The sequence below is a fragment of the Pempheris klunzingeri genome, chromosome 15 (genome assembly GCF_042242105.1).
Source record: "Pempheris klunzingeri isolate RE-2024b chromosome 15, fPemKlu1.hap1, whole genome shotgun sequence".
In the NCBI taxonomy this organism is placed as follows: Eukaryota; Metazoa; Chordata; class Actinopteri; order Acropomatiformes; family Pempheridae; genus Pempheris; species Pempheris klunzingeri.
Genome location: NC_092026.1, coordinates 5,081,675 through 5,097,031, shown reverse-complemented (window position 1 = coordinate 5,097,031; position 15,357 = coordinate 5,081,675). Strand labels below are relative to the sequence as shown.

At 42.0% G+C, this 15,357-nt stretch overlaps 3 protein-coding genes across 3 annotated transcripts; 1 reads left to right on the top strand and 2 right to left on the bottom strand.

Annotated features, from left to right (window-relative positions):
* Window positions 1–1,141: 1,141 nt before the first annotated feature.
* LOC139213788 (DET1- and DDB1-associated protein 1-like) lies at window positions 1,142–4,605 on the bottom strand. Its single transcript, XM_070844433.1, has 5 exons — window positions 4,265–4,605; window positions 3,933–4,013; window positions 3,776–3,827; window positions 2,743–2,804; window positions 1,142–2,623 (listed from the first exon to the last, which is right to left on the bottom strand). Exons 1-5 carry the CDS (start codon window positions 4,271–4,273, stop codon window positions 2,519–2,521), a joined length of 309 nt encoding a protein of 102 aa, XP_070700534.1. The 5' UTR covers window positions 4,274–4,605; the 3' UTR covers window positions 1,142–2,518.
* Window positions 4,606–5,403: 798 nt separating this feature from the next.
* Window positions 5,404–6,811, bottom strand: mrpl34 (mitochondrial ribosomal protein L34). The gene is made up of 2 exons (XM_070844447.1): window positions 6,687–6,811; window positions 5,404–6,095 (listed from the first exon to the last, which is right to left on the bottom strand). Exons 1-2 carry the CDS (start codon window positions 6,740–6,742, stop codon window positions 5,789–5,791), a joined length of 363 nt encoding a protein of 120 aa, XP_070700548.1. The 5' UTR covers window positions 6,743–6,811; the 3' UTR covers window positions 5,404–5,788.
* Window positions 6,812–8,522: 1,711 nt separating this feature from the next.
* LOC139213798 (protein ABHD8-like) lies at window positions 8,523–13,060 on the top strand. The gene is made up of 5 exons (XM_070844448.1): window positions 8,523–8,591; window positions 11,257–12,089; window positions 12,227–12,397; window positions 12,499–12,715; window positions 12,848–13,060. The coding sequence occupies exons 2-5, from the start codon at window positions 11,266–11,268 to the stop codon at window positions 13,058–13,060; spliced, it is 1,425 nt and encodes a 474-aa protein (XP_070700549.1). The 5' UTR covers window positions 8,523–8,591; window positions 11,257–11,265.
* Window positions 13,061–15,357: the final 2,297 nt, after the last annotated feature.

Here is a 15,357-nt window from a genome sequence, read left to right as displayed (position 1 = left end):
CTTCCGCAATAGGTCAGATTATATTCACTGTGACCATAAAAAATAATTCTATTTTTCTTAACTTTGATTTTCTATGAATTATTTTACTACATAAATTAGTGAATGTACTTATATAATGCAAATAAATCTCACTTGAACATCCATCAAGAGATAAAGCATTGCCTGATTTTGTCGACGGTAAATAAATACTGTAACTGGATTGTAGGCCGTGTGAAAATGATGAGACTTAAATTCAGAACAGAAACAGATAGAGCCGCAAACCAAGTTGCTCCCATTAAAGGACTTTATTTGCTGTGACGTTTTGAGCGCAAGGCTTTTAATGAGAGTCTGATTATGAAGAGAGTCTTCTAGATTCAGTCTTCTATGAAGAGACGGGATTTTATTCGCTGTGACACTTCGAGCCCAGAGTTTATTTAAGAACCGTGTAGTTGAAACATCATAGCAATTAAAATGCACTTAACAGGAGTAATTTCCTGTGCTGATCCATCATTTCTATTCAAATTCTTTTTGATCCAGCACACATCCTATTGAACATTGGTATGTGTGTCTTTTTAATTATTTCTTAACTTCAGAACTGAACACACACTCTTGTATAAACACACATCTCTAAAGGATATCTTAGCCAGAAGATAATTTCCTATTAAATTTCAAAGTGTTGCTCAATAGACAAGTAGTAGACCTCGCACAAACCCCTGAAATAAATGCTATAAGAAGGAGGGGATTTTCTTCAGTTCATTCAAAAAATGGTGCAGTTTACTATGAGTGTATAACTGTCATAGTATACTCTATACAAGAACAAGATCTGTAATTGACAACTATTCCTTTATACAATAAACTCAAAGCAAAGCGTTTAACAATAAACACATTCCAAACTTGATCAGGTGACGGAATAACGAACCACATGACAAAAGTAGAGTGAACAGACTCCTATGAAGAGCAAGGAAAAATAAAACACTGCATGTGTCTGGTTTAAAGTCTTACTTGAGAATCTTAACGTGTATTCTACTTGTTTTGACTGATATAAGCAGCCAAACTGAACACATACTCTTCGAACAGCAAAAACCAAAGTAAAAATGCACATTAGTAGACTCAACTGTCGGCCGTGCCGAACATGACTGAAAATGTTGCAAGCACATTTTGCAGCAGATTATTCTTAACAGGTGCACAAACAAATGATGATGCTTCTAAAAATGCTTTTGTTTTGAAACTACTGTTGTGTATCCCTCCAGCATAAACTAGCAAAACAAAAAGAAATAACAACATGGCCAGCAGCGGGAAGGAAAAGGGGTGAGTCGTTGTCTTGTTACCTGATAAAAGGGTCAGAACAATCACAGTACACATACTTTACAAATATACAAGACTTGTGGAGGATTATGATGAGCTTCACCGACTTTATGAGCAGCGGACACAGACTGCGTTTGTGTGCACATTCCCTCAATATGACTCAAATGATCAACCTATTTAGGCAAATGTGAATGGCACATTTATAACAAGACCTGACAGCAGTCCTCACAAGTAGCCTAAAACCTACTCCATAAAACATTGTGCTAAAGATACAAGCGCTGCTTATAAAGTGGGGATCTCAACCTACTGAACATGGCTACAAAATCTGCAGGTCACACTGTACAAAAACAGTTTGCATCCTCTAGTACGATTATATTGGCTTGAATGTGTCCTTATTGAAAAAACATGCTAATATCATTCACCTCAACAGTGGTTCATTTCTTCACCTGAAACAAATGTAAACCAAGTGGGCACTCTGAGACAGAGTGAAAACACACTCACTTCCATTTAAGGCATTAAATCATTATTCATCAGGAGAACACATACGAACATTTCTTTCAGCACTCGTGTCTTAGCAAACCCTGAACAGACAAGTTAAATCTAAGGAACGAAGACAACGCCGTTTCATTTTCAGGTCCGGTAATGACAGTAATCACATAAAGTATGAGCTAAAATAAAATTTTGGGGGTCACTGTCATTACATAACTCAAAACTAAAAATTCCTAATGGGGTGCCAGATGGCATGCCACTTAATTACATCTAGACATCACTTAAAACGTGCATATCTCAGAGATGGTATGAATAACCACGGCTGTGAACAGCAGCAGAGGAGCAAAAATTTTAGTCCCTGCATTTTAGAAGAAAGCAGTGTGAGCGTGAGTGAGGGAAAGCCAGAGGGGTCGAGCAATAAGGAGGTAGATGCATGTTATTGTCAAACTACAAAGACTTAAATCTGAGGCAGAGGTGTCTTGGAAGTGAAGAAAATACTAAATGAAAGTAGTAAATAAACTGAGAAAAACACGTTTTTTTGGTTAAGAAGGAAAGCAGAAGTCAAATGCACACATTAAGACCGAGGTTTTTGGGGATTCACGTCATGCCGGCTGTGGTCTGAATTGTATCGATCCTTGTGTGCTTCAGTGTCAAGGCCTGGGATTGCAAACATAGATTCTGCAGCTGTGTGTGCATTTCGTTTGGATAGGTCAGTCTCTGCTGGGTGCATCAACAGCACAGCAATTTATGAATCTTCATTGAGCTCCCGACTGTCCGTTCTAGCAATTTTTCTTGGAGGCGCCGTGTTCTCCCCCTCCGGTTGTTCTTGCTCTCGCTTTTTGGCTGCATTCTGATAAAGCGAGAAGGAAACACATTTAGCAAACCATGACCCACAAAACAGAGGATGACAACCATCACGGATGATAGAACTAGCGCCAACTTTCTCCTGGCTATCATGAAAACCTTTACCTTTTTGTCCCACTGTTGATGAAGATATCTCAATAGGATGTTTGTCTTCTCTGTGACAATGACTGAGGGGAGACAAGATGGAAGCTGATTATATCATGAGAGACACAAAGGTAAAAAGGTGCAGGAAAGAAAGAGTGCAGTTAAAATCAGCTGTTACCATAGAGAGTATTAAACAGGGTGAGTGATGACAACATTATCATCCAGGATCTAGGGGTGTGCCATATCGTACATATATACATATTGCTCACAATAATACAAGAATGTTCTTTAATATGATTTTAAAAATGATATATTAGCAATAATCTGACTTGTTGATACACAACAAGCCTGGCTGAAAGCAAATGTAACACTGCTCCTGGCTCCACGGCGGAGTAGTTAGTTCCAAAAAGGGGAGTGACTTCAGTAGTGTGGAAATGGTTTAGTTACAAAAGATCAGACGTACAACAAACCACGGTGATATGGAAGAACTGCAGGAAAACTGTAACGTCAGAAGGGGGCGATACAACAAACTTCAAGCACAAGCACCTGGCTGAGTACAAGGGGGGGGCAACTGAGAGTACTGCGAGTTCTGAACCAAGCAGACAAACTACGTCAGCTCAGCGTAGCATCACCAAATCTTTGGCAAGATGTTCTACATGTGAGAGGGAAAAAAAGAAATGTCCAAGCCCATGAGCTGCTAAAGACCTGAGAGATCATCATTTTTATACGCATGTTGTGAAAAACTATAAAAACCTATTTTGTTGCAACTGCATGTTCTTGAAATTCATAATCACGTATTTTTCAGTCATGTAGACAAGAATATCATTCCAATAGAAATATTGTGATTGTATTTTAGGGCTCATCCCTAGCTAATGAAGTTGATTTCCTCTAATGAAAGCCAAAAACTTGACCACTATTAAGTAACTTCCTTGCTTAGCAGCTGAATAGTAAGGGGCAGTGATGTGTTCTTGGGGTACACAGTACTCTTTTCCTCAGATATCACTATAACTTTTCCTCCTGCTCTCACACCATTTAGATAAGACAATGCACTTACTCTGCTCTGATGGATATTCCCGGGTTGGAAGATACACAGATGGTCGCCGGTTCTAAAACAAAGTTGAGATCCAAGTCAGTCTACAGACAAATAAGCAGCTACACCACGGACTAGCAGCATGATCTCAACATTTAGAGAAACAAATGCGATGACTTACTGATGCTTTACATACAGAGTCTGCATGGAACCTGCTGAAGTTATTCTTGTTGTAGACAGGTAGTCCTTTCAGGAAATCTCCCTGTGAACAAAACAGAAAAATATCACCTTCATGGCTTCATTCCGGGCGGTCAGGCAGAGCACCACAGCCATAAGTGGGTAAGTTAGCAGAGAACGAGTCCTTCCCCCTCGTCTCTGATACAACGTGACAGTGCTAAATGGCAGTGTTAACACCGTCACGTCCTATTTACCACCACGTACGCATCGTGTATATCCAAACAGACAAGAAACAACTATTTAAACGATGAAGCAAAGAACCAGACGTGTCTGTACCTTCTCCATTTCTGCCCGAGTCCCGCTCCTCGCTCGCTAGCTGGCCGATCACCGTGCTGAGCACAGTTGAGAGTGAAGACCAGCCGATGCTACAGTTTTAGCTAGCTAGCCACTAAGCCTTGTTGTCTTTGTCGTAGCCAAGATACCGGCTTGTTTACCGTTCGACAGCCACCGTAAGACCGCTATAAACATAAATTACGTGTGACTTCGGTAAAATCGCATCTCGTCACTTCAAAACAGCTGGAGACTTCCACTCGTGTTGATGTGAATACACAAAAACAGAAACTGGACGTCCTTTGGAGGCTAACTTGCTACTAGTTCACAACTCCATTTTTGTTGATCGTGTCCACGGGGGCGGTTACCTTCCAAGATTCCACGTACCTCATTGGTCGATCAGTGGCGGATGTGTGACGAAAGACAAAAGGCAGCGCGCTGATTGGCTAGAAAGTGATTATGTAACAGACCAACCTGCCAATACAAGCGGGGCTGTGGCATGAAAACAACACACTGGTGCTCTCAACAGTATGTCCTCCTCCATGTCCAGTATGTGTGTATGCATCCCTCATGACCACATGAAACAACTAATTACTAACCAGGTTGCACATTAACAGTTATGTTATCTGTTATAAATGACATTTTAAAATCAGATCATACCAAAACCTACCTTTTAACTCATGCTGAACCTGCTACTTTAAAATGTTACTGCCAAATCTGTAGTTTAACCGTGTATTACTTAATTAGTAGCAAATAACTTCCAAAGATGGAAAATATTGGGAAAGTGAGAATCCAAGAGAATGCCATTTATGTAAAACATTTTTATTACTAATGTGTGTCTTATTCTCACACATAACATTATCAAGAAATGTTTTTCTTGTCTGATTTTTGGTTGTCACAACGTCTTTTGGTTTCTAAATGAAAGGCTGCTAATGGAAGTCTGGGCTAACCTGTCTGATATAAGACAGGATCACAACGACCCCCTTCTACACGCTCTGAATGTAATACTTTGATTGAAAGTGCCTTCATTTGAATGAACCTACAACTTTGACACAAATCGAAGATGGCAGCCAATTTTGAAGGTAAAAACTCTCTGTCCAGAAGCACTATTTTTTTCCCCAATCACACACCCAAATACATGTAAATTCAGCAGGGATTGTTTTTTTTATTTCTGAGTCAACTACTGTTTTCACTTGAGAACAACTGAGACGTCATTGATTTTAAAGGACACAAACAAACAAAAATAAAATCCATAAATCTGCTAGCATTTGATGATTGTGACCAAAAAGTTTACGTATCAAAAATAAATGGGTGAAACTAAAGATCTCTTTTTATCCAAGGCAAATGCACCTTGTTTGTGGGAGGCCAGTTTTCATTCATTAATGCAATGGGAATGCCAAACCCAAGCCACACCCAGTATCACCCATTAAATCAATACAGAAGTTAATTGCTAAGCATCCTGGACACGGCCTGCACTTCAGTTCCAGTGTCTGTTTCCTGAAAATCTTGCAGGTTTTGCAACAGGGATCTTCAGTGTGAGAGTGATTTCCGTCCCTTCAACATGCGCCGGAGAAGCAGCTCAATGCCGCTTTGTGAGCTGATCCTCTTGATCCAGCCGTGGGTCCTCTTGCGCTTGATGTTCTTGGGCTGATACTCTGTGCCTCTTTTCCGTGTCCGTACCTGCTGGTACTGCCACGGAAGTTGTTGGAACACTCCTGAACCCTCGGCTTGTGAAGACAGCGGCCCACATCTGGAAATCTGAGGTCCTGCAGCTGCTCTGGGCGCGATCCAGTTGCTAAATAATCTAAGGTGAGAGGTGCCAGTTACAGCAGGGATGCTGTTGAAAGAGCACAGATGAAAACATTTTATAAATATTTTATGAATCTTAGAAACAAATGTTATTCTGTATTATGCCTTGATTTCCAACCTCTCATTCTCATACTTTCAGTGTTTCAGTGTAAATTTAAGAATACATCATGTGTGGAAGTGCAGACTAATACAAGGGCTGATTAAATGACCATTCAGGTCTAGATTTGAGCACAGGGATTACATGCCATGGCATATAAACCACAAAGTAAAGAGTGAATCTGGCTTTGCTGTGAGCATGTTGATGGTTGATGGTACACCACCAGCAGCCACTTATCGACCTGCTGCAGATGAGGCTAAAACATGCTCCCTCGGTACTAAAGTAATACTGTAACTATTACAGCAAATACTGCTGTCGCTTGTAACACGTTAACACGCATTTTGCAATTTAATTTTGCAATCACCCACCTCCTAAATAAATACCACCTCCACTCTGTATCCAGGTTAGCTAGCTAGCCACGCTGCTAACGTGCTGCTAAGCTAGCTTGCCAATATTAGCATCGTAAACAAACACAACGGGCTTTGCAGTTTGACTAACATGAAAACACATGAACTCTGTTACCTGGTGAGATGTGTTATTCCACGCAGGTGGGAAAAGGACGACAGTAAGAAGTTCATTTTTATATATTAACAGAGTTACACAGACATGAGACCGTTGAAAGTCACCAGTCTGTCAGCATGACTGCGTACATGAAGCCAGATGATTGGCTCTGACAGCTCAGCCAATAGAAATGCTTGTTACTGACAAGCAGCTGTAAACCCAGAGTAGCGTCTTTCAGGTTAAACTGTTCAGCAATGTACCGCATAGACATAAATACGTATGTGAGTGCACATGTCTGTGGTTTACCAACCGACTCCTAGGTAAGGATAACAGCTGACTAACGTTAAGGGTCATGGTTTGACGTTAGTGTTTGGAGATACCAAACCAGGTAAGCAAAGGGATTGGTATGCAGCCCAGGAGCAGGCTGTGCCTGGGAGCTTTAAGCAGGGTAAAAAACCATCATGCTGTTATACAATTTTTCCTCGGTTGTTTAGGAGCATTGATCACAAATCAGTGCAGATCAACACATTACTTAACTTGCAATCTCACTCAAATAATGTCAAAATCAAATAACTATATTAATCAATGCAGCATTGCTACCAAAATATAAATCTGTATGTACCAGTTTACCAAAATTGTGTTCCTTTACCTAATTTCTTGTTTAGACTTACATGCAATACTCGTGTAAAGTATATCCTCATTAAAGCTCTAATAGCATTACAGCAATTGTCTAAGTACAAAAATTCAAACTAACGTAGGAATACTCTAGAAATCAGTGAAAGACGACATATAAATCATCTGAATCACATCACCATTCTAACACTCCTGTGTATCATATTATGTCACCTACACATATCATATCAGCTCATTGGTTGTAATACATGTGGGAAAAGCAGGATCAAATGTTTGATAGGAAATGTTTGGATTCATTTAACATCAGGATTTACACAACAAGCATGTCCATAAGAGAAATTAGTATGTATGAGGGTTTTGTCAAACAGCTGAGAACAACTTTCTTATCTGGGCACAATACATGATAAGATTTACATTAATTGGCCTAACTGGTGTTTGGTTTGATGAGCCATCATGCATAAACATGCTAGACAATAACAGAAAGTACACAGTTGTTGGTCCACAGGCTCCTCACAGCTGGCTATTCCGTGACAGGCACGGTCTGTCCCGGGCTGGCCCAGTACCAATCTGTTGTTGTGGGTTCAAGGGCACCAGAGGGAGCCTGCACATCTTAATCTAACAGGTTAAGGTCATTTCTCCTTCAGTGATGCAGCAGATGCAACAACAACACGCTCTCATATGTCAGTCTATCATGATGCAGTTAAGGTGCAGAAGGTGGATCACACACGCAGGTCTGGTCGTGGTCACGTTTGGCCTATTTAGATAATTAGCTCATTTAGTATAATAACTGTCACCCTCCCTGGCCGCACACATTTTGCCATTCAGTCAGCCTTGGCAACAAGGAAACAGGCTGCTCCCATTGGCCTCCCCTCGGTGATCAGCTCCCTTCTATTCGCCCTCCCCGCCGCCACTCAGGAGCGAAAATGCCCGAAGATCGCTGAAGCTGCTGCGGAGACAAGGGCAGCAGGGCTGGGTAGGGTCTGGCCTGAGTGCGCAGTGGATGATGCTGAAGGAGGAAAAACAAACAAACAAACAAACATAGCCGTTTGTCATCGTAATGAGTTTCTTATTGAAATGCAATTGGCACACTTTTACGGATGCATGCTTTATCACCAGCCCCGTGTTCTGTGATAGCAGTCCAGTGACGCTTACAAGCAGCCTGGACTGTTTTGCAGCATCCCAAGCGTAGACAAATTGTTGCGCCAAATGCAACGTTTCCCCCGATTCACCGTCGTCGACTGTCATCTCCTGGTGCAGATTTCCAATCACTCTTAATCGCCAGTAATTCTGCAGGTAAGGCATTTTGATTGCATTGCATTGTCTAATTAGCTGATGTTTATTGTGCAGCCTATGGTCATCAGGATCAATACACATCTGCGCACGGTGGCTGCATGCATTTGTCCTGTGACAGCGCAAAAAGAATAGATGTGCTTGTCAATAATATGCAGTAACGGCCCGCTGCACTGTGCTGCCACGGAGTTTCAGGCGTTTTTATTTGCGATGCGACGCTATTACATGGCCTGTGTATGACACTTGCGAAATTGCCCTTCACTGTGCATGTTATTATTGTGAAACATGATACTCAGGCCTACGTCAAATGATCGAGAAACGGAGCCCTCCACAGCTCTGGATGCTTTGGGATCGTGGGCTCGTAGGATCAGACTGCAGGACATGCGTGCAATAGCCCTTTTAAACAGAAACTAGGTTACGATGGTCTCATTTTTGCACGTACTGTACCTGCATTTCACGTGCAGATGTAATGTTAGACTGCGCCGCACTGTAGCGTGCAGTAGAAATAGAGGAGCACACTGTGTGCCAAATGTGTGTTACTGTAATACTTGGCAGACATATCAACCTACATACAGTTTTCTGCAGTGCAGACAAAAAAAATGACATAGCTGAGTAACCTTCGTTCTGTTTGACTGTAGGGTTTTGGATTTCAGATACAGGCTCTGTCATATCCACATCCTGGAAGGCTGCAAGGATGGAGAGCAGGTCAGGAGGAGAATCCCTGATTTAAATAGCAGGGCTGTTGATCAGTGCTGATGCAGTTAGAGTTGGATTAATGAGGTGGTGGCAGCTCTACCCCAGAGTCATTTAAACTGCTCAGCAAGGTTAGGTGGCATCCTGGCATGGTGTCAGAATGAGAAAATCATTGTGATGAGTGACCAGTAAACACCTTTGCCTCAGCATGTACCACTGGTAGCTGATGTGGCGTCTAAACTGAAGAATCATCATAGATAGATAGATAGATAGATAGATAGATAGATAGATAGATAGATAGATAGATAGATACTGCAGAGATGATTCTGTGTGGGCTGAATTATAAAACACTTTTAGAATAAAATGAAGCTCACTGCATTTTCTGAGACTGACAGCTGAGCTGCAGTTTGGAGCGTCTGCTTATTGTGTTGATGCTCCATTTTGACATTTGTGGGAAGACGGGTGTCTCAGGCAACATTCACTTGGCTCCAGGGTGTTACTGGATAGCACTTGATGCACTGACCTTCAGATCGTCCTGCCACCTCCACGAATAACAACAACACACACGCATATGCGCACAGACACATGCACATGCAGAGCCTCCTGTGCTTATGCCAAGTCCATTTTGCCCTCACCTCAGAAGCATTGTGCATTAAAAGTGTGAGTCATTAATTTACCTGAGCCTAGCTGCTGTTAAACACTTTGTATGGAACCGAAAGCAGATGGAACACAAATAAATTCTGGCTGTTTGTTATGAATGTATTACAGTGATGCTGCTGGATGATGGATACACGTAGTGTAAGAATCTGCATCTGAAGGGGACTCAAAATAATGATTTGTTTCAGTGTAAACACTTTATATAACTTAGATCTGGAGAAAATCTTTACTAACAAGCACATGAAATCCCAACATCCATGATAAAGAAAATCAATGAAAAAATAAATCTCCACTGGTCCCAGTGATGTGTATATATAGATATAACAACAAGCTGCCTAGATTTTGCATTTCTATTGAATATATCAAGTATGACTAAGCACAAGTATGATCTAAATGACATTTTACATGCCATGCCGTCAACAGTATGTGCATACTGTGCTCTGTTTTCACCACCAGGAAACAACAAAGCCTTACCATGTAGATGCGACTCTTCCTACTCTGTTTCCTAGTGATAACCAGCATGACACATGAGGGCTAATAATGCTGCTTTTTTTTGTGCAACTGCCAAAATGCAGCTTAGCTGTGGTTGATCTGGTTTTTCCTTCATTTTCATTGCACACAGTATAGATTGGAAAACTGCTATCACACTATAATGAGACATACAGTTTGAAGGCATGTACACAGACATGCCCTATGAGTGAGTGGTGTTCTCAGCTTATATATATCCTGGTTCTAGCCATGTGAAAAGGAAGGGTTATTAATAACAAGTGTCTAGGTCAGCATGTGAATGGTCAGTCCTGACTGACATTGAAGCTGTGTGACACGAGTGTTGTTCTTATGTTGTCTGTCAATGAACTTGGGATCCCTGGATGTTAAGCTGCTTTGTCACCCAGGTGAGTGTGTTAGTAGAGCTTTACAAAGGTTGTTATAGATGCAGGTGTACTGGCTGTGGTGTTTTTCAATTTGCACAGCGGTTCGGAGCCCGACAAATTGGCTGTGGTCTGATGAAAGGATAAAGTGGACCATTTCATTGTGACTGTGTTGCTAGGAAACAGCTTGGGTAAAATTTAACTTAAACCAAGCTTGGACCTAGTTTCTCCCTGCTGAGCTGTGGACATTTGCAAACACTGCAACAGGAAATAAACCTGGAACCATTTATAATGCTTATATTGCTGAAACTGTGAGAAAAAGATGCGTTGCAATAAGCTAGTCAGAGAAGGATAACAAGCTTCACTCGAAATGAAGCTGCGTAAGCTATGTAATTAAGCATCTGAGTCATGGTCTGATTTGTCGTATCTTTGTGATGTTGTTTATGCAGGGAAGCACCATGCTGACCAGTATCACTGAGGGGATCCTGTGCTGCCTGACTGGGAAGGCTGCCAGTCTGGTGTTGCCTCTGGAGTCGTCAGAACCCTCTGATGGGTTTGAGTTTGTGGAGGTGAAACCTGGGAGAGTCCTGCGAGTGCGGCACATCGTCCCCGAGCGTCAGCCCGTAGTAACGGAAGAGCAAGTTGCAGGCCAGAAGAAGACGGATGGTGACTGTGAGGATGATGGCTCTCCTGAGGACTGCAATAATGAGAGCAATACCGGCAGCAGTGTCCACTGCAAGAGGAAGATCACAGTTTACCGCAACGGCCAGCTGGTGATAGAGAATCTTGGTGATGTTTTGCACTCCGAGATCCTGCAGTGTCAGGATGGGGATCTGGAGCCTTGCAGCACGGTAGAGGTGGAGCTGGCTGACTACAAAGAAATGCCCTCTTCTCCAGACCCCAACCCGGTTCCTCCTCCAGTTCCCCCAAGTCTTGGGGAACAGAAACCTGCTCCTCCTCCTCGCCGCCGCCGCCGCAAGCCCAAGCGCACGGTGCTAATCGACTCAAAGAGGGTGATCTCAAGCTGCAAGGGTACGCACTCGGACGTGGCGCTGTTCTTCGTGCACGGCGTGGGGGGTTCTCTGGACATTTGGGGCAGCCAACTGGACTTCTTCTCTCGGCTGGGCTATGAGGTCATCGCGCCGGACTTGGCGGGGCATGGTGCCAGCACTGCCCCACAAATTGCTGCAGCTTATACTTTTTATGCCCTTGCAGAGGACCTCCGTGCCATCTTTAAGAGATATGCTCGTAAACGCAACATTCTCATTGGCCACTCATATGGGTGAGGATTAATGAGATGCGTTTGTTATAAATCATTTATAATTGTAAATACATCCGAAGCAATTCTACAGCTGATTCAAGATCCTTTTATTTAGAAGTGATTAACATGCTGTACCCCTCTCATACCATCTCTACCAGAGTGTCATTTTGCACCTTCCTGGCCCATGAATATCCTGATCTGGTCCATAAGGTGGTCATGATAAATGGAGGTGGTCCCACAGCTCTGGAGCCCAGCCTTTGCTCCATCTTCCAGCTGCCATCTTGTGTCCTGCACTGTCTGTCACCCTGTCTGGCCTGGAGCTTCCTCAAGTAAGATCTGCCAAAACTAACACCAGAGATCTTGTTAAGGTCAAAACATCTGAAAGAAATTACATAAAAGTAACCCTTCCTTTCTTTGTTCTAACCTTTAGAGCTGGATTCGCCCGTCAGGGTGCCAAAGAAAAGCAGCTGTTGAAGCAGGGCAATGCCTTCAATGTGTCTCCGTTTGTCCTGCGAGCCATGATGAGTGGACAGTACTGGCCTGAGGGAGATGAGGTGTACCACGCTGAGCTCACTGTGCCCATTCTTCTGGTTCATGGCATGTGTGACAAGTTTGTGCCCATGGATGAGGACCAGCGCATGGCAGAGGTACAGTACTACCTTATATGGTGAATGAGTGCTGATTTATCAATGTGATATTTATTCAATATAAAATGTGGTGTTTGCGCTGTAGTGTTGCCTGTTGTAAATGTCTGCATTCATTTTTTGCTCCTTTTCTAGATCCTCCTGTTTGCATTCCTAAAAGTCATTGAGGAGGGAAGTCACATGGTCATGATGGAGTGTCCCGACACCGTCAACACCCTCCTCCACGAGTTCTTTCTATGGGAGCCCGACATGTCCAGAAAAGACAGCAGCAAGACAGACACAGAGAAGTCTGTTGCTCTCAGTGACACTCTCCACACACTGAAAATCAATAAACCTATGGACAAATAATCAAAAAGGAGTTTAGTTTTATCACGGAACCAAGCAGAGGGCCTATTTTGGCATGTGTTCTTAAGGCTGCTCCTAGGCTGAGAGCTGTTATAAACAGGGCCACATCTTAAGGATGGGTACGGCCACTGGTGCTTCAAGATAAAGCGGGACTTAGGCATGGTGCCAACCAGAGAGTGATGGAACGAACATAAAGATGAGAGGAATGGATGCAAATACACGGTCTGTTCCTGCTTCGCTTTTTGATACCAGTATGTGCTCCATCATGTCATCTTTGCAAAACGACACAACACCTGGAGGTCAAAAAAGACTACGTCCATTTGTGATTTGTGTATGAAATGTTTCTGGTGAAGAACTGATAACTGCGAGATGCAAAAAGCATAAAATCTATGAAATGGCGTTCCTCACCGTTATCTTAAATATTCTGTAAAGTACTGCAGAGCTTCTGTTCTGCCTTTACAAAATGGTCTTACATCTGCCTTTAGTGGGAAAACTGGTAAAATAATATATAGTGAAATGAGGAATCACAGAACTCATTTGCCAGATTGATGATGAAGGACAGCTTATAGTAAAACTATAAGTGTTGATGATAATAGTTTATTATCAACTACTGACTGGATGGTAGTGGGACATGGATTAAAGACATGAAATATATACAAATGTACATGCAAAATGTAATAATAACTGTACCACATGCATACACATGTTACATTATGCCAGAAGGAGAAACACAAAAATTCGTGGTCACCTGCAGTCAAGCCACCTATTAACCACATCCATACAATGTGCAGCGTGCACCATCTCAAACATGAAAGCTGCCAGCTGTCGTCATTTAAAATGGCTCATTCATTTCCAAATTACAGCAATTTATTTCCCATGTATTGAACTCCTATGTTAAAATCTAAATCCAAAAAGCTATGCGTGTCTATGTTAAGCACAATGTAACTGATCCATCAATTTATAGCTGCATGAAAATTAATACTCAATGAGAGACTTATGCGAGCTGGAACAAACACGGATGCCATGGATCCTTTATTCTAGCTGCCATTTTCCTCAGTAGTATATAATATCTTAAGGATACAAAGTACCGAGGCCCTGCATGACTTCAGAATATGAAAAGGTATGAGTGTTGTTTCAGACAGTCGCAATATAAATCTCATACTGAAAAAATACTCAATGCACTCTTCTCTAATCAAATAAGTGTTCCTTTTACTGTGTAAGTATTATTTTGCCTTTATTCTGAAATAACAGCAACTGCCATAACAAAATGTGGTTGTATTGACCGCTTTAAGCTGTTGTGTCTCTGAGCTGATAAATGTAATCCCCCTACTACTCTCCAGTCTGCGTGTCAGGCGGAAAGATTGAGCTAAACGTTATGCTCACTGAAAGACGGTGATTCACGGGTGCTGCTTTGTCTCATAGTGGGACAGTAAGGTGCGAGTAAAAGCACAGTCGGATGTGCTCCCTCACAGTGCTTATCTGTTTAATGGATGGTTGAAAGTGTTTTGAGTGGGTGAGAGTGAGTGTCCAAAGCTAAAAAATCAAACATGAGTTCGCCACAGGGGGGAGTCCACTCAAAAGAGGGTCATCTTTACTGACCATGCTGGTCTGTTATATATGCATTTTGACAGAATGCGGATGCAACATGACTGGTATTATGCAACTGGAGCAAAATAGAGAGAAATTGAGGGGAAATAAACTGACCTGGCACGACACCTCAAAAACATTATATATTCTCTACAAGACTTTCCAAAAACCAACAAGTGCTGCTGATGCAATGTACTGTATGTCTCCTTTGGTGTAGAAGGTCAGTAAAACTGTATGGACAACAGGGTGCACATGTACTTCCTCTTATGCTAAAACTGTGCATATACAAATTGTCAGTGCTCAAATGTGCTATATCTTTTTGTCGTTAACCAAATGTGTTAATGTTATTGTTGCATTTATTCATGGGAATCATAATATATGCACTGCCTGAATGTAGATGCATATAACATTATATAGGCTATCAAAACAGTTGGATTTGTTGTATGAATGTGCCTTTCGAGGTATGAAATAAAACAGATGTTCACAGTCTACGGGTGATTTTGCTTGTTTGTTTGCAGTTTTCAACTCAGTGTCGATTTACAAAAATCTTAAAATGACTTCAATGTTACTTCAGTGCAGCAAGTTATAGGAAAAAAAGTAGATTGACAAGATTAATGTCTCACTGTCACAAGAACTGAAGGACAAGGAGACAAGGACTGCATATGTGTATGACTTGATTCAGGATACAGCCAATGTGGCTGTCCACATGCAAT